General features: G+C 42.3%; 1 protein-coding gene across 1 annotated transcript in view; it reads right to left on the bottom strand.

Annotated features, from left to right (window-relative positions):
- OCA2 (OCA2 melanosomal transmembrane protein) overlaps positions 1-19,618 on the bottom strand; it is a 456,357-nt gene that overhangs the window by 118,945 nt on the left and 317,794 nt on the right. Inside the window, exon 23 of the mRNA XM_008706322.1 lies at positions 1,595-1,688. Within this exon, the coding sequence (XP_008704544.1) occupies positions 1,595-1,688 (94 nt within the window). The remainder of the gene's footprint in view (positions 1-1,594; positions 1,689-19,618) is intronic.

Genomic DNA, 19,618 nt, shown 5'->3' with positions numbered 1-19,618 from the left:
TGCAAATAAGGGCTGAACATTTAGATGACCATCTTTTTTAAAGATTTTATTTATTTGACAGACAGAGAGAGAGAGAGAGAGCACAAGCAGTGGGAGCAGCAGGCAGAGGGAGAAGCAGACTCCCCACTGAGCAGAGAGCCTGACGTGGGGCTCAATCTCAGGACCCTTAATGGACTGAGTCACCCAGGCGCCCCTTGATGACAATTTAATGCCCAAACTGCTCTGATTTCTGAACAGCAAGGACCTGACAAGAAGAATGATCAGAGGTGGAACCAGACAGAAATAAGATATGGCTACTGAACACTACTAACCAGAGAGACATTTTTCCTCCCTCTAAGACGGTGGATGCAATTCTTAAGGCCACTAGCTAAAGAGGTTTTGGAAAAGATAACTGGAAGTCTTGCCCCAGTCTTTCTGAGGCCCCCAACTTATGAGATATTACCCTAGCTTTCACCACTGTAACTCTGCACACAAGGTGCACATATCAAATAGAAATACAAGGCCTACTTGATAAGTTCAGTGTCCCCATGGCTCACTGTCCAGTCTCGTCCCTCTATCCCATGCCCAAGTCTTCCAAGAGTATTGATTAATAAATGTTAGTGTCCCAACAAAATTGTCAAGAATTATTAGCCACTCATGAACAACAGAAATGGGCAGTACAATAAGTCTTCCAAAATTCAGTGTTACATATAGAGACTGATGTTGATTCTTACCTGGGTGTGACAGCTGGCGTTTTCTCCCCAAGCCCAGCCCAGCCAAGTAGTGCCCTGCTGAAGCCCGAGGTCACAGCCTCCACAGGCTGCAGGTCACTCTACCTCTCAGGCAGAGCTGCTGTTCCAAATCTTAAGCAGGGCTGGTTCTGAGAATCATCACTGTGTATGCATGAGCTATGAGTTTATAGTCCAAGAACATCAACAGAAATCTTGTTCAACGCCAAATGAATGTCCGTTCTTTTTAGCAGCACCATTTTATGGGGGCCACCAACGTCCATTCTGCCCATTCATCTGCTTCCAAAGTGCAGCGGTGCCATATGAAAACAGGCATGCTGGGAGTCAGGACCCAGCAAGGGCCTGCTCCCTTGCAGCAGGTTCTCCTTTGCAGGAGCCTGCACTGGCCGCTCTTCCCCATGCTGGGCCTCGTCTCTGTACTGCCCTCTTGATAGGTGCCCACACATGAATGCCTGTTCCCTATGTGCAATATTCTTGGGTCCTTTCAAGGGCAGGCTTTTTCACTGGGCAGTCTGGTAGGGGGTCTTCAGACTCTCATTGTGCACCCCAGTCATAGATAGTCAAGGCACAAATCACTGTCAGAATTTTCAAGAGAACAACATAAAACACCCAGCAAGCCCACAACCATTTCTTGACCCCTCGACTCAATCTGAATTATTCAGAATATCTGAATCATGTTCTGTGTCATGAAGCTAATCCCAGCAATAAATTTTTAATGTGTGTTTTTTTTTTAGCTAAGCTTACCTACACTAATGTCTAATTGCTAAAAACATGCTTATCTTAGTGCTTAGTAGTTTGCATTGTTATTTTTTTAATTAAGTGAGTTAGGGATTAAACAAACAAATTTAAAATGAGTTTTAAAGTACCTGAAAAATTCCATGAAAGAGAACCCATATCCATGCTGCTCTGCAATTCCAGCACAAACGACATTTGCTGATGCGCCAATCAGTGTCCCATTGCCTGGAATCAAAATTTTTTAAATGTAAAATAAAATCTCAGTTTATCCTGGTGGTAGGCTTCTGTTCTCTTTTGTTCTGTAATATTCAGATCATCTGACAGGCTTTTGATCTGATGATTACTTTGCAAATATCTGCAGAAAACAAAACACTGACAACCAGGAAATAAGTTAGCTGCTTGTAAATACTGTAATTTGCAGATAAGACTATGACTGCTCTATGTGATAGAAAAGAGGAAATGCTAAGGAGAACTGGCACATCACTGGGGCACATGGTGGCATCTATCTTTTAGAGGAAAATGTAAGCCAGACCAACAACCATAGGAGAGAACAGGTGTTCTCAGAGCCGTGGAAGTGGGATCTCAGATAAGAACCACCTTCCTCAGGACTTCAGGCCCGGACACCCACAAGAAAACACTGTCTGTGGATGGAAAGATGGATGCAAATGAAGAGGATAATAAAATGCGTCCTCTGCGTGAGCCTTTTTAGCAGTGTACATGATCAGTGGGGGATCATAACCTGTGTGCACATACATACTGGTGAGGCCTCATGGGAAGGGATGTGGCCCAACGCCAGCCCCCAACATCATGACTAATTCAGGGAAGGGTGAATTTGCTTGATGAAACTGATCAGCATCTTCTAACCCCCAACCGCAGAGGTCAGGGTTCAGGAATTGGCACATGACCCAGGCTCAGCCAATTTCACTCAGTTCTGACATGTGTGCATAAACCACTAAGAAAAAGACTCTCTGTTTCCTAAGGACTGGCGAACTGTGAGACACAAATCTGGAGCTTCCTACTGCATGTTGGCACAAGGAAGCAGTCTCTCTGAAATTGGGCAACATAAGTAACAGGGCAGGAGGAGGAGGACTAAGGGTGAAGTCCTGGCTGTATAAGCTGAGCCCCTAAGTGCTGCCTTTTCTGAGAACTCAGCACCGTATTATCTCTGGGTCTTCTGGAGCACTGAGCACAGAGAGAAGTCAGAATCAATAATCTCAGAGCAATGTGGACTTCTGGATTTCTCCACTAGAGGAAGCACACAGCCTGGGGCCTATTCCCCAGGAGAGGCCCTTGCAGAGGAGATGTCAGTGCAAATGACACTCAGCTGAACACATGCTCCTGCTCCCCTTCTTCTTCATGGTCCTTACCTTCTCCTTGAAACACATGGCAGGCAACACAACCTCCTGTCAGGCATGCAGCCCGGACTGCCTGTGCAAAGGCTCATGAAAACAAGCTCAAGCCTCATTTTATTCTCTCTGCTTTTCATCCACAGAAGAATTAGACTGGGTTTTTTTCAGTGAAAACCTTTGAAATAGCATGCTGCATCCATTTATATGTTTGCTCGAAGGATGAAATATAGTTGAGGAATCAAAATTATAAGACTTTGGATCTTAAGAACTCAGTAAAAACCTCCAAGGTCTCCCTAGCACTCTGCAGCCACTAAGCCCAAGCCTTGTGATGGCAATGTCTCCCTGAGTTTGGCCCACTCTGCTTGTGGTCACTGTGCTTCTCATGTCCCATTTTTGTGATAGTCCCACTGTTTCTCAGTACATTTCAGAGTATATGGCCCTACCCAGAGAATCAGGAAGGGCAGTGAAAGATTTGCCCTTGACCAGGGGCATGACAGGCTGACACCAGGCTGCTGTGTGAAGGACAGACTTTAGGGTGGTGATAGAGGTAGCAGGGAGCCTGGCTGGGGAACGCTCCAGGCTACAGGTAATACTAGCTTGCTCCAGGTAGTGTGGTGGCAGATCAATGCAAAGAAGTTCATGCCTTAATCCTTAGAACCTGTGGTTATGTCATCCTGTTACCCTGTTTGGCAAAGGGGACTTTGCAGAAGTAATTCAGGTTATGGACCCTGAGAGAGGGAGATTACCCTGGATTATCTGGGTGGATCCATTGAATCACATGAACCCTTAAAAGCAGAAAGCTTTTTCCAGCTGGAAGCAGAAGAGAAGCCTCAAAGAGAGAGTCAGAGAGATCCCAGTGGGGTCAGAGAGAACCCAGTGGGGGTGGGGGTGGTAGAAGAAATGGAGTGGGGAGAGTCAGAGAGATCCCAGAGGGTCAGAAGATCCTAGGAGAGAACCCAAAGGGGGAGTGGAAGTATTTCCACCATGAACAGGATTCTACACAATGTTGCTAACTCTGAGATTTAGGCCCAAGTGCCAGGACCAGAGAGGCCTTCAGGAGCTAAAGGCAGCCCGGCTGACAACGAGCAAGGTATGGGGACCCAGTCTTAGAGCTGCAAAGACCTGGATCCTAGCAATAATCTGAATGAGCTCAGAAGCAGACCCATTGCAGAGCTACCAGAAAGGAGCACAGCCTGGGGACACCTTGATCTTGGCCTCATGAGACTCTAAGTAGAGGCGCAGCTGAGCCACCCGTACCCAAAAGACAAGAAACATGAGATAATAGATGAAGTTTGTCTATGGGTTATGGTAGTGATAAAAAGCTCATGCAGGTAATTCCAGGATTCCAAGACCATTCTGAGATCTCTTGTCTCAGACACCCACTAGAACTGAGTCTATATTTTCATCTCAATTCTGACATCTGTCTCTACATCCTTCCCTGATTTTTATTAGCTTCTTGCTAATCTCCCAACCCTAGGCAGCTGTCTTTTCCACACCAGGAGGCTGCTTTCTGTGGACAAATCAGCTCATAACCTCTGGGGGCTGATGGAGAATCTATTCTTAGAGAGACAGGAAATGCATAACAGGCATGAGGTCAGAGAGGCCAAGAGAAATGCTCAGAGGGCTGGGGTCACCAGGTCATGGCCAGGTAGTAGGGCTTCCCCAAGGAAGAGGAGATTTAGGAGGCACCAAGAGAATGAGAAGTAACCAGCTTCAACAAGCCATGGGGGCATACACAGGCCTGAGTGTGGGGTGAGTTCTGCTGAAGGATTTGAGAAGGACAAGACCAGATGTCTGTTCAGTGTCTCCTCAGGGTCAGAAGCATTCTAAAGGCTTGGCATCTCATCTTCTCCATGACTGCTGAGGTCCCCAGCGTCTCTATGAAGAAACTAAGGCACAGAAAGGCAACATGCTGAAATGTCAGGGCTGGAAAGTGACGAGCCAAGGCTAGAACCAGCTGTTTTGACTCCAGAGGAGGATCAGAGAGGGCAAGATTCAATCTTCATGATATAGGCCCAAGGCCTTTCTGTAAACAGTCAGGCAGAGCATCTGAAGGTCTTGAGCAGGTGGTCAAGTACAAATTCCACAGCAATGATGGCCCCAGACAGCCTCCTCTTGGTGTTGTCATACCAACATATCCTATCCATCCTTTGATCCTACTAACCAGGTGGCTCCTGTTCTGGGTGAGAAGACCTGCCAATGAGGTTCCACACCTTGATGAGCCATCATGCCGTGCAATTGTTTCTCAGTCTTCCAGAGCCCATGATCCTCAGATGGCCCTGCCCTGCCAGCATCCATTGCAGCGCATGTCCCTCACTGCCTGGGTGGTGTCTGCCCTGCCACCCCCAGACAATGCTACTCCAGGACTTGACACGGAGAGCTCTGCTTCTGGATAGCACGAAGCTTAACACATGGACCAGAGTCACATTCAGCAACCTGTGTGAGCTCTAAATCAAAAAGCAACACTTTACTTCTCTCCTGTTAGGGATTAATGATTGAAAAACTACCCCCCCTTCTTTCCGGTTAAAATGGCACTGCCTGGATCAATAGTATCTTGTCATACTACAGTTGGTATGAATTCCTCAACTGCAATAGACCACTTGCCAGAAAATGAAAGGCCCTTTCCATTTCCTGTCTCATGTTGCCAGGGTGCACTGGCTCAGTAGATAAATTTGTTCCTGAGCACTTCTGGATTCAGGCAATGGAATGGGGAGATTTTCAAGGATCTAAGGGAAGAGGTAGCAGCTTGGTCTCCTGGCTGCATGACAACTCAGGCATTATGAAGAGGGCTTGGTGGGGAGAGAGGGGTAAAATGAGGAGCCCAATGGCTCAAAACTTTCCTTAGAGAGAAGACAAGGCAGAGAAATGAGCAAGGGCTGCGCTGACTGCTCTCATGTAAGGCAGTTGTTCAACTTTTGTACATCTGACTCCTAGCCACTTTTTCAGGATTTTGGAACAGATGTCATAATTGCTATTCCCCAAATTGCTATTCTACCCTGGGATATGTCCTCACAGCTTGACCTCCTTCCCCAGACTTGCCTTTCAGCCACCTCTTTGCATGAAGTCATTTGGCCCTCTTGAATGCTTCACAACCTGGGAGGTGGTACATTAACTTACTAAGTTTCACTGATCACTATCTCTTTTCTTTTTAATTCTTTATTTAAATTCAATTTAGGTAACATATAGGGTATTATTAGTTTCAGGGGTAGAATTTAGTATTTCATCAGTTGCATATAACACCCAGTGCTCATTACATCAAATGCCCTCCTTAATGCCCATCCCCCAGTTGGCCCATCCCCCACCCACCTCCCCTCCAGCAACCCTCAGTTTGTTTCCTAGAGTTCGGCATCTCTTGTGGTTTGCCTCCCTCTCTATTTTCATCTTATTTTACTTTTCCTTCCCTTCCCCTATGTACATCTGTTTTGTTTTTTAAATTCCACATATGAGTGAGATCATATGGTATTTGTTTTTCTCCGACTGACTGGTTTAGCTTAGTATAATACCCTCTAGTTCCATCCACATCATTGCAAACGGCAACATTTTATTCTTTTGGATGGCTGATTCTTTTAAGAATGCTTTCAGCTCCAGGCAACAGAAAACCTGGATAACAGTGGTTTACACACAGAGGAAAATAATCTCCTTCCATGCGACAAGAAGCCTGGGGGCAGAGGGCTGCTTAGCATCAGGTTAGTGTCTTGTAAGTAATTTCAGAGGCAGGTCTTCGCAATTCTCTTGGCCTCTCCCTCCAATCACAGATGGTTTCATGGCCACATTTAAGGTAAGAAGCATAGAAAAGAACTGGTACCAATACATTTTTATCAGAAGTGCAAAATCTATGTCGAGATGCTCCCAAACAGGTTTCCCTCATGTCTTATTGGTCAGCAAAATGAGACAAAGTGTAGACCAGCTACCAGAGCAACTCTTAAAGTAGAGGGACACAAAAGAGAAGAGAGTGGGAGCGGTGTTGGGTTAACCTGACGGTGGGTTCTACACAAACACATTGGAAATAGAGTATATCAGCAGGTATAGTGGAAAATGCTAGATTTGGATTCTGAAGACCTTTAAATAAAATAGATAAGCATGATTGTCAAGGAAATTAACAACCATAGTTGTTTTACAAGTAGCTAAGACTTCCCGGGATGGATATAGGTTTTTCCAACTGGGAAAACCAGTCAGCAACATTTGCACTATCCAGACTATGTAAATGTACCTCTGTAGGGCCAAGACATTCACCAGGACCAAGGTCCAATCAGGTCTCATTTCTTATGTTCTATCATTTGCTTAAGATCATGTCTCATTTTAATTTGCTTCAAATTTGAACACGAATATGTTTGTACATTTTTTGCTGAACCTGATATTTCTTTTATTTATAATAATTTTTTATTATGTTATGTTAGTCACCATACAGTATATCCTTAGTTTTTGATGTAATGTTCCATGATTCATTATTTGCATAGAACACCCAGTGCTCCATGCAATATGTGCCCTCCTTAATACCCATCACCGGCCTATCCCAATCCCCCACCACCCTCCCCTCTGAAGCCCTCAGTTTGTTTCCCAGAGTCCATAGTCTCTCATGGTTCATTCCCCCTTCTGTTTACCTTCCCTTCATTCTTTCCTTCCTTCTCCTACTGATCTTCCTATTTCTTATGTTCCAAAAATGAGTGAAACCATATGATAATTGTCTTTCTCTGCTTGACTTATTTCAATTAGCATAATCTCCCTACTGATCTTCCTATTTCTTATGTTCCAAAAATGAGTGAAACCATATGATAATTGTCTTTCTCTGCTTGACTTATTTCAATTAGCATAATCTCCTCCAGTCCCGTCCATGTTGCAGCAAATGTTGGGTAATCGTTCTTTCTGATGGCTGAGTAATATTCCATTGTATATATGGACCACATCTTCTTAATCCAGTCATCTGTTGAAGGGCATCTCAGCTCCTTCCACGATTTAGCTATTGTGGACAATGCTGCTATGAACATTGGGGTGCATACGGCCCTTCCCTTCACTACATCTGTACTTTTGGGGTAAATACCCAGTAGTGCAATTGCTGGATCATAGGGTAGCTCTAGCAGATCATAGAGCGCTCTATTTTTTTAACTTTTTAAGGGACCTCCACACTGTTTTCCAAAGTGACTATACCAACTTGCATTCCCACCAACAGCGTAAGAGGGATCCCCTTTCTCCACATCCTCTCCAACATTTGTTGTTTACTGCCTTGTCAATTTTTGCCATTCTCACTGGCATAAGGTGGTATCTCAATGTGGTTTTGATTTGAATTTCCCTGATAGCTAATGATTTTGAACATTTTTTCATGTGTCTGTTAGCCATTTGTATGTCTTCATTGGAAAAGTGTCTGTTCATATCTTCTGCCCATTTTTTTAATTTGATTATTTATTTCTCGTGTATTGAGTTTGAGAAGTTCTTTGTAGATATTGGATACCAGTCTTTTATCTGTAGCGTCATTTGCAAAAATCTTCTCCCATTCTGTGTGCTGCCTCTTAGTGTTTTTGACTGTTTCCTTGGCTGTGCAGAAGCTTTTTATCTTGATGAAGTCCCACAAGTTCATTTTATCTTTTGTTTCTCTTGCCTTTGGAGATGTGTCATGAAAAAAGTTGCTGTGCCGATGTCGTGAGGTTGCTGCCTATGTTCTCCTCTAGGATTTTGATGGATTCCTGTCTCACATTGAGGTCTTTCATCCATTTGGAGTTTCTTTGTGTATGGTGGAGAGAGTGGTCAGATTTCATTCTTTTGCATATTCTCTTTTTCCCAGCACCATTCATTAAAGAGACTGTCTTTTTCCACTGGTGTTTTCTCTCTTTGTCAAAGATTAGTTGCCCAAAGAGCCAAGGGTCCATTTCTAGGAGTTCTCTATTCTGTTCTGTTGGTTACATGTGTCTGTTTTTGTGCCAGTACCATGCTGTCTTTGTGATCCCAGCTTTGTAGTATAGCTTGAAATCCGGCAACATGATGCCTCCAGCTTTGTTTTCTTTTCACAATTCCTGGTGATTCGGGGCCTTTTCTGGTTCCACCAAATTTAGGTCTGTTTGTTCCAGTTCTTTGAAAAATGTCATTGGTATTTTGATAGGATGCTGGCATTAGTAAGATTGCTCTGGGTAGCATAGACATTTTAACATGTTTATTCTTCCGATCCATGAGCATGGAATGTTTTCCATCTTTTTGTGTCTTCTTCAACGTCTTCCAAAGGTGATCTGTAGTTTCTACAATATAGATCCTTTACATCTCTGGTTAGATTAATTCTGAGATAACATATGATTTTGGTGCTATTTTAAATGGGATGGATTCCCTAATTTCTCTTTTCTTCAGTGTCATTGTTTGTGTATAGAAATGCAGCTGATTTCTGAGCATTGATTTTGTATCCCTCACATTACTGAATTGCTCTATTACTTCTAGTAGTTTGAGGGTAGAGTCTTTTGGGTTTTCCATATAGAATATCATGTCATCTGCTTGAAGAGAGACATTTTTTGACTTCTTCTTTGCCGATTTGGATACCTTTTATCACTTTTTGTTGTCTGATTGCTGTTGCAAATGCTTCCTAGTACTATGTTGAATAATAATGACGAGTGGCATCGCGCCGTGTCCCTGATCTTAAGGAAAAGGCTTTCATCTTTTTCCCATCGAAGAATGATATTCGCTGGAGGTTTTTCATAGATGGTTTTTATGAAATTGACTAATGTACCCTTTATCCTACACTCTGAGCGGTTTTAATCAGGAAAGCATGCTGTATTTTGTCAAATGCTTTTACTGCATCAATTGAGAGAGCTCATATGGTTCTTGACTCTTTTCTTGTTGATATGATCTATCACTGATTGTTTTTGTGAATGTGAGAACTGCATCCCAGGATGAATCCATTTGGTATTGATGGATAATCCTTTTAATGTACTGTTAGATCCTATTAGCTAAGATCTTGTTGAGAATTTTGGCTCCATATTCATCAGGGATATCGGTCTGTAATTGTCCCTTTTAATGGGGTCTTTGCCTGGTTTGGGGATCAAGGTCATACTGGCCTTATAGAATGAGTTTGGTAGTTTTCCTTCTGTTTCTATGAAACAGCTTCTGGAAATAGGTATGATTTCTTCTTTGAATGTTTGTAGATGTGTCATGAAAAGATTGTGTGGCCGATGTCGTAGAAGAGGATTCCCAGGGAATCTACAGTAGGCCCTGGACTTTGTTTTTAGGAAGGATTTTGATCACTGCTTCCAATCTCTTCATAATTAATCAGTCTGTTTAAATAATCAATTTCTTCCTGTTTCAGTCTTGGTAGTTTATAGGTTTCCAGGAAGGCATCCATTTCTTCCAGGTTGTTTAATTTTATGGCATAAAGCTGTTGATAAAAGTTTCTACTGATCCTTCCTATTTCATTGGTGTTAGTTGTGACCTCTCCCTTTCATGCATAATTTTATTAATTTGGATCCTTTCTCTATTCTTTTGAATAAGTCTTTCCAGTGGCTTATTGATCTCTTTATTCTTTCAAAGAACCGGCTTCTAGTTCTGTTTATCTTTTCTACTATGCTCCTGGTTTCTAATTCATTGATTTCTGCTCTGCTCTAATCTTGATCAACTGCCTTCTCGTGTGTGGGTTGGGCCTTGAACCTGATATTTCTAATTACTTGTTTTCAACTAAAGAGAATTGGAAAACAAACTCTGAGCTGAACTGCTAGATTCCCAGTTTTGAGATTTACTGATTGTATGACATTTGGGCAAGTTTCTGAGCCTCCGTAGAGTTCTAAATTTCAATGATGGATTGATATAATCCACTTGTGTGCTGCTTCCACTCTGAAAATTGCTTTATTATTTTTGGATAAATCCTGCCTTCATTTCATTCTCTCCTTCCTGAATTTTCTTTGAAGTCAAATATTCGGTTTCCCATCATGAACTTTTTGTGTATATTATTTTTCTTCTGTAATTTATTCTTTGACTCTTGCCTCTAGATTCTGAGAATATTTCCTTGACTTTATTTTTCAGTGAGCCTATCTATCCATTTTACTTAGTTTAGTATTTGTTAGTAATTATGGATTTAATCAATAAGAACATTCTTCTCTCTGGCTTTTCCTTTTCTAAATTGTAACTGAGATTTTATTTTGAGGTGTAACTATACATTCACATGAAGTTGTAAGGAATAATATGAAGAGATCCCATAGCCTCATTTACCACTTTCCCTCAAAGGTAATATAATTCAAGACCATAGTACTACGTCACAATAAGAATACTGACATTGATACAGTCAACAAGAACATTTTCATCACCAAAATGATCCTTCCTATTGCCCTTTTACAGAGAGCAAACTTCCTCCACCCCTTGCCCTGTCTTAACCTTAACACTAATCTATCTGCATTTCTACACAACTGTATCACTTCAAGAATATCTTATAAATGGACTCATACAGTCTGTAACCTTTGAGATTGACTTTCTTCCTCCATAATTCCCTGGAGATTCAATAAGGTTGTCTTGTGTGTATCTTTTTCTTTCCTGTCAAGTAGTATTCCACAGTAGGGATGTACCACGATCTCTTTAACTATTTACTATTGAAGGACATCTGGTTTATTTCTACTTTTTTTATGTAGGTTTTGGGTGAACATAAGTTTTTCATTTCTCTAGAATAAATACCGATTGTGCAATGCTGGTTTTTATGGTAGGTGCAGGTTACTTTTTAAAGCACTGCCAGACTGTTCTCAGAGAGATGGTAACCTTCGCTGATGATAATGTGTGGTGATCCAGTTTCCCACATCCTTGTGCATATTTGGTGCGATTTACTATTTTTATTTTAGCCATTCTTATAAGTATGTGATGATATCTTGTGTGTTTTAATTTATTTCTCTAATGGCTGCTAACATTGTACATCCTTAAAAATGGTTAAAATTTGAAATTTTATGTCACAATTTTTAAGAAAATATTTCAAACTCAGGTCAATGAAAGAGGGTCCTGGCAGAATAAGTGTAGGAGTTAACACTCCACACAACTGGTACCCACTGAATCAGGAAGAAGTGTCATTTCGATAACCAAGAGCTCTAGGTTAAAAAGACTCAAAATGTCTAATACATTTATTATTCATTACAGCTGTATCCCTGCTTTCAAAAGGGCCTCCAGTCAGACAGGTTGATCTTATATTTAGGTTAAGTAACCATATATATGGTTCATGTTAACTGAGTCCTTGATAATCCCATCCACATTCATTCTACATGTTCTGGAAATCAGCACTAGCCCAGGAAGCTCGTCCCAGGTCAAAAGCTCCCTCTCACGGAGTACCTTCAGCTGACATTTCCCTTGTCTCTTTCTGGTGCTCCTAAGCACTCTGCGCATTCCGTCGTGAGAGGACATATCTATTTAAGGAGTGTAACCTTACCTTAGATGACTGTCATCTCCTCACTTTCCGGCACAATGTTGGATTATAGCAAGATGTTCAGTGAGATTTAAATGAACAAAGTCTCACACAAAGACACATTTCTAAATTGCCCCAGATTCTGTTTCTATCAGTGATGTTAAATGAAGCTATGAACACAGTTACCAACTTTACTCTGGGGGCTAATGCTTAAATAGGGGCCATTTAAGAGTTCCTAAGTCTCACAAGTAGCTGAGTTTCAGTTGCTGAATGAGGTGAATTAGCTGCACTCAGAAATCATAGCAGACTTCTCACAGAATAACATTAATCCCGCCTTATAAGCAAAGACATAAACTAAACGAAAGTTATTGATTTAATAGGGATCAATCAAAGAACAAAGCAACCTGGATTACTAAACATGCCTGGATTTAAGAATAAAAACTTAAAATGTATCTGGGTATGTTTATCTAAGATTCATCCAAAATCCTCTTGTGTTCCCAAAGGTGATTAGGCCTCCTATATAGAGGAAGGACTTCTAACTCTTGACACAACTCCTCAAAAGATGGTTATCAAAGTCCTTCTGTTTGCTCACCAGGAAGGTGTCTCTCCTGACTACTTTCACTAATTCACTTTTTCAAATTCTCTAGAAGGTCAATCGCCCTCTCCAAAAGAAACATCTTTAATCTTTCTTCTTACTCTTAGGTTAAGTCTCTAGTTCTTTGTTTACCCATTTATCACTTCCCAGACCCCTTACAGAGGAATAAGAAACTGCAACTGAGGATGTCTTCTGATTCAAAATCTGTTTCTAAACATAAGACACTTCTGTGTGGTTGCAGTGTGAGAGCACATTCACTTTGAGATGTCAGTGATGATGTTCCCAGGAAATTCTGCAGGGGTGGGAAGTGACAGGCTTTCCGACTTCCTTAGATCTGCTTCGGTCAAGCTAAAGATGTGAGTTTCTACTCGAGGAAATCATCCAAAACTCTTCTTAATTTACCTTTCAATTGAGGCATGTATAAACCATGACTTTGGGGTCACTACGTGTCAGTGGCCCCTTCCTGCTGTGCATCAGCTTACCTCCCAGGCGAGCGCCAGGAGCCAGGAGCATACATGAGTGGTGGTGCCGAGCAAGGCTGACCTCGGTCTTGGCTGAGGATTCCAGGAGGCCTCAGAAGATCTGTAGAGAAAAAGAACACTAAATCCCATCCACTAGACCCAGAGGAGCTGCCCATATGTGGACGTGTTTGCAGATCAAAGCACTTTTTCAGCAAACTGTAAGGAGCATAGGATGTTCACAAGGAAACAAAAGCAAACTTCCAGAATCCACAAAACCTTAAGTTTGAGCCCACTGGTATGTTTTGTTTCACCATATGACCGAACTAACTGGTCCTCTTTTTCCTCAACTGCCCTGACTGCTGTTGTGGATCTTAAGTAGCAGTGAAATCACTGTAGAATTTCCTACAGTGGCTAGGACCATGACCATTAACCATCTAACCAGCATTTCTTAGCCCTGACAGTGGACCAAGTCCTGAACTAACTCCATGCACTCTCATTTTTATTTGAATCCTCAAAACATCCCTCAGGGTATCTGTTATTCCTTCAATCAACAGATGAGAAGTCAAGGCATGGAGAGACACCTATCTTGTAAGTGACCAAACTGGGACACATGAACACAGTTCTCTGATTCCAAACTGCTGACATCGTGGGACCTGTGAACCGGCTACCGCTCATTGCTGCCCTCTGTGCACGAATCTTCCCAACGCTACTGATGTTCATGTGCAAATAGTCGGTTCAACAAACTAGAAAGTAGTATTTCCTAGTAAGAATAAATGCTAGCATCCAGTGTACCTTTCTGACAGAGATGAATGTTACATTATTGTTATCAAAGGAAACTGCTAGCAGTTTAAGCTTTCCTGTAAAAATTTGTGCTCCAAAAGCATGTCCCCCTGTAGGCTCTTTTGTTGCTAATGTAGCAGAGAATGTAGCCAGAGGAAGGATGTAGCCATGAGGCCTGCTTCCAGCTGACTCGGGGGAATGTTGAGGTCCATACTGTCCTTCAAGGGACTCCAGGGGCAGCCCACAAGATGTTAAGGGGAGGGCCCTTGAATCTGCTGCTTCAGGGCAGTGGCCCCATGTGAACGTCTCTGAAGGAAGGCAGGAGGAGGGAGCTCCAAGGTAACCCGTTCAGAAAGGGTTTCCCAAATGTACACGAACAAAAGCTGAAACCAATGTAAGATATAGTGACATGTCATTTTATTTGCTGCAGAGAATCCAGGGGCCAGCAGAACCATGCTCTGCTAGAGAGCAGGTCACTTGATATCACAAAGTAATTCCTCATTGTTTATCTAGGAAGATTGGATCACTTTCCTAGTTCTTTATCCCTGTGGTAAGACTTCACATACATGTCTCTGCAGTGGCTCAGTGGGGCAGAAAGATCCACTCGCCACCCCACTGGCACTGGAGCTAGCCCGTGATTAGACCTACTGCCAATGAAGAGGTAAAGTGGACTAGAAGAAGCATCCCATGTTACTGCAAGCCCTCTCTATAGAGCTTCGGGTTCAGCCATAGGAAAAGTATGCCCTAGGAAATCCGTTGCCGTATGGGGTCCCCAGAGGGAGGACATGTAGAGGGCCCCATCGGCCCCAGCAGAGACTGACCAGCAGGTTATGAACTTATGCACACCTCTGCCAGCCCTGCACCACCCAGTTATCTAGAGTTGCCTTGTAATGTCTGAGAAAGCAGCTACTGTGTGTTGGGTCATAGAGGAGCATTTTTAAAAGCTAACTTTTTTCCATTTTTGGCAGCCCCAAAATATTTGCGGAGAGAAAACTATCCTGAAATTTATGGTGAGAAACAGAAAGTCGGAGCATAGGAGGCCTGAGCAGTCCTCATGGCATGCTTTAATCTTAACTTCGTTGTCTCATAATGAACCCAAAATTCACAGAGGCAGCTTCAAACTTGAAGTTTTGTCTCTTCAGAGGAGCAAGCAAAGTGCAGCTTCACACAGCTTTGAACATCTGCCCTCTGAACCTTCACCGACTTTCAAAGTGGCTAATGTTTTATATCATGTGTGCCCAGAACTTGCTTCCATTGTCACATTCTTACCACACTCATCCTCCACCAGGGTGAGACTATATTACCTTGTCCGTGTTCCTTTTTGTTCTTAAAGCTTCTGTGATATTCTAATGACCTACTGCTGCAGTACCGTCATGTGTCAATGCTATGTCCACACAGCAGTTCCTATAAGAGACAAAATTTCCTGTCTCATAGAGCTTACATTAGAAGTAAGCAGAGAGAGAGAAAATAAATAGAAATAAGGATGTCATAGAAGCGGCGGAAGTAGGAAGCCGAAATCCACCCCCTCCACCCAAACAGGATTGATTAGAACAACTGTGAAGTAACAAGTAGCTTGGGAAACAAAGAAATACATTGTCTTCCAGTTACAAAAGACTAGAGGTGAATCCGTTAGTAGGGCCACGCTTTCCCTGACGCAACCCTGAGGGAAGATCCTTGACTGCCTCTCTAGTTTCTGGTGAGTTGCCTTAAAAATCCTTGCTATATATTGCCTCACTCAAATGCACGATGGCCAAATTCTGTGTATGTGTCTTCATATATTCTTCCTTCTTTGCATACCTGCTTCTGGTCCAAACTCCCCCTTTTTATAAGAACACCAGTCAGTATAATGGATTTAGGGCCCATCTAATGAACTAATTTTTAATTTCATGATCTCTATAAAGACCTATTTGCAAATAAGAGTAAATTTCCAGGAACCCGAGATTAAGAACTTTATCTTTTGGGGAGATCCAAATTCAATCCATAACAATACAGAGCATACCTCGTTATTTCACATTTGCTTTATAGTGCTTCATGGATACTGCATTTTTTTACAAGTTGAAGGTCTGTAGCTTAATCCTGCATGAAGCAAGTCAATTGGCATGCCATTTCTCCAACAGCATTTGCTCACTTTGGGTGTCTGTACATTTTGATAATTTTACACAATATTTCAAACTTTTTCATTATTATTATTATTTTTTTTTTTTTACGGTGATCTGTGATCTTTGGGCGTTACTATTATTAATTGCTTGACCATGAACTGCACGCATAATAGATGGCAAGAATAAATTGAGGTAAAGTCGTCCTATGCATTCACGAAGCTGCGCCACTGACCCGCTATTCCCCAGCTCTCTCCTCTCCCTCGAGGCCTCCCTATTGTTTAAGACACAACAATATTAAATTAGGCAAATAATAACCTACATTGGCTTTTAAGTAGTACTCAAGTGAAAAGAAAGAGTTGCACTCTCTCCCCTTTAAGCCAAAACTAGAAAATTACTGAAATCTAAGTAAAGGAAGCTATGACAAAAATGCAGGTAGTTACACAAATCTAACCTCTTGCACGAAGAAATGGCAAGCTGATAAATGCAAAGGAAAAGAGTTTCTGAAGGAAATTAAAGGGCTACTCCAGTGAAACACATAAATGGTAAGAAGTAAGGGCCTTTATTGTGACATGGAGAAGTTTTAGTGTCTGGATATAAGATACAACCAGCCGCACAGTTTCATCCCAGCTAAAAGTCTAACCCAGGGCAAGGCCTGACTCTCTTCAATTCTATGAGGCTGAAGGTAGGGAGTGAGAGAAGTTTGAACTAATCAGGTTTGGTTCTGAGATAGGAAAGAATCACTTCAGCGGTACGAAGTTGCAGGGCAAAGCTGGCAAGTGCTGATGTAGAACGCAGCAGCAAGTGCTGATGAGAAGCAGCACAAGATTCTCCAGAAGAAGTCTGGCTCAGATAATTCATGAAGGTGACTACACTAAATAATAGATTTTTTTTTTTTTAAAATAATAAATTTTTATTTTGTTATGTCAGTCACCATACGGTACATCCTTGATTTTGATGTAGTGTTCCATGATTCTATTTTGCATATATCACCCAGTGCTCATGCAATATGTGCCCTCCTTAATACCCAACACCAGCCTATCCCAGTCCCCCACCCCTCCCCTCTGAAGCCCTCAAGTTTGTTAGCTAAAGACCATAGTCTCTTGTGGTACAGTCCCCCTTCTGTTTACCTCCCCTTCATTCTTCCCTTCCTTCTCCTACCGATCTCCCTGCTATTCATTATGTTCCATAAGATGAGTGAAGCTATATGATAATTGTGTTTCTCTGTTGACTTATTTCACTTCGCCAGCATAACCTCCCTCCAGTCCCGTCCATGTTGCACTGCAATGTTGGTAATCGTTCTTTCTGATGGCTGAAGTAATATTCCATTGTTTTATATGGTGCTGCATCTTTCTTGAAATCCATTCGTCTGTTGAAGGGCATCTCAGTTTCCTTCCCACAAGATTTAGCTATTGTGGACAATGCTGCTATGAACACTGGGGTGCATACGGCCCTTCTCTTTCCACTACATCTGTATCTTTGGGGTAAAAATACCCAGTAGTGCAATTGCTGGATCATAGGAGTAGCTCTATTTTTAACTTTTAAGGGACACTCCACACTGTTTTCCAAAGTGGCTGTACCAACTTGAATTCCCACCAACTAGTGTAAAGAGGGTATCGCCTTTATCCACATCCTCTGCAACATTTGTTGTTTCTTGTCTTGTCAATTTTGCCTCTAATGGCTGAAGGTGGTATCTCAATGTGGTTTTGATTTGAATTTCCCCTGATGTCTGGAGCAGAAGAACAGAGCCCTAACCCACCTGCACAAGAAGGCAGTTGATCAAGATTAGAGGCGAGATCAATGAATTCAGAAACTAGAGCACACTAGAGCAGATCAACAAAACTAGAAGCTGAGATTCTTTGAAAGAGAATAAATAAGATCGATAAGCCACTGGCCAGAGCTTATTCTCACAAAGAATAGAAATAGGAAGGCATCCATTTCGCTTCCAGGTTGTTTAATTTATTAGCATAAGTGTGATAAAAGTTTCTAATGATCAACTTCCTATTTCATTGGTGTTAGATGTCAGTCTCTCCCTTTCATTCTAATTTTTATTAATTTGGGTCCTTTCTCCTAGTCTTTTGAATAAGTCTGGCCAGTGGCATCCTTTAAAAGTAAAAATTGAGCTACCTAGATCCAGCTAATTGCACTACTGGGTTTTACCCCAAGATACAGCGCAGTGAAGAGAAGGGGGACCATATGCTCAATATTTCCATAACGGCATTGTCCACAATAAGCTAGAGAAGTCGTGGAAAGCAGTACTCGCTCCCAACGATATTGACTGATTCACGTGTGGTCCAGCTATATGACAATGGAATATTGCTCAACTATCAAAAAAGAATAGATTACCCAACATTTACGGCACATGGGCCGGACTGGAGGAGTTATGCTGAATTGAAATAAAGTCAAAGCAGAGAAGACAATTATCTATGAGTTTCCTGTTTATGGAACATAGGTCAAAATGGAAGATCGGTAGGAGAAGGAGAAGGAAAGAAAAATAAAGAGATGGGGGGAACAGAAGATGGGAATGAACCATGGAGGAGACCTATGAACTCTGAAAGCCAAACTGAGGCTTCCGAAGGGAAGGTGTGGGGATTATGGGATAGGCTGATATGGGTATTAAGGAGGACTATATTGAGCATGGTACACTGGGTTTATCACGCAAATAATGAATCATGGGCAACTGCATCAGAAAGCTAGGGTATACTGATGTTGACTAACACGACATAATAAAAAATTATGATAAAAATAAATTAAAAGCCAAAGTAAAGTTATGGGTTTAGTTTCCAGAAGTATTTTTGTTCAATGCTTAAAACCTCCTATGAGTGTTCTTACAATTTGATTGTTTGTTTCCTATGTCTCGGGACATGATGTGATCAACCTTCTCTGAAGCTATTGGTGCCCCAAATGTTGCACTTGCTTTGGATGGAGTGCCATGGGCAGGATCTGGCAGTGTGAGTGAGCGCAGTCCTCCAGGTCATGGAGGGTGGAGGACCCTCGCTCTAGAGCACTGCAGGGCCTCTAAGGGGCATTCTCTTTGGGAAGGGGAAGCCCCTCACTGAAGGGTATGCACTTTGCCCAAGGGGGCTGACTTGAAACCAGAGCTTGCCAGTGCCACAGGGATCCAGCTGCAGGAGCTCTGCCAACCTAATGGGGAAAACAGCATCTCCCTGCTACTGTCGTTTCTGTTTCTCTAACCCTGAGTGCATTCTCAGCTTGCACCATGGATAGAGCTGGGGTTCAAGCAGACCCACCTTCTCGAACCTGACCTGCTAATTGCGACAAATGCCCTTTATGTCAACCTAACTTTGTAATCTACTGGACCAGGTCCTACTCTTCCGCATTACTTTGATCCTGGATGTTTTAAGAAATATGAATGAAAACAAGAGTGAGATATTATAAAAACAAAAAGCAAATGTGAAATGCTTCTGACTTTACCACTGCAAGGGCATTTTTTCCTTTGTCAGGGGTTACAGCAGTCTGCCCTCTGCCCTAGCACCTCCTGCAGGGCATGTAGCAGGAGGAGACTACAAA

This window comes from Ursus maritimus, unplaced genomic scaffold (assembly GCF_017311325.1).
Source record: "Ursus maritimus isolate PB19 unplaced genomic scaffold, ASM1731132v1 scaffold_27, whole genome shotgun sequence".
Classification (NCBI taxonomy): Eukaryota; Metazoa; Chordata; class Mammalia; order Carnivora; family Ursidae; genus Ursus; species Ursus maritimus.
This window is presented reverse-complemented; position numbering and strand designations above follow the sequence as displayed.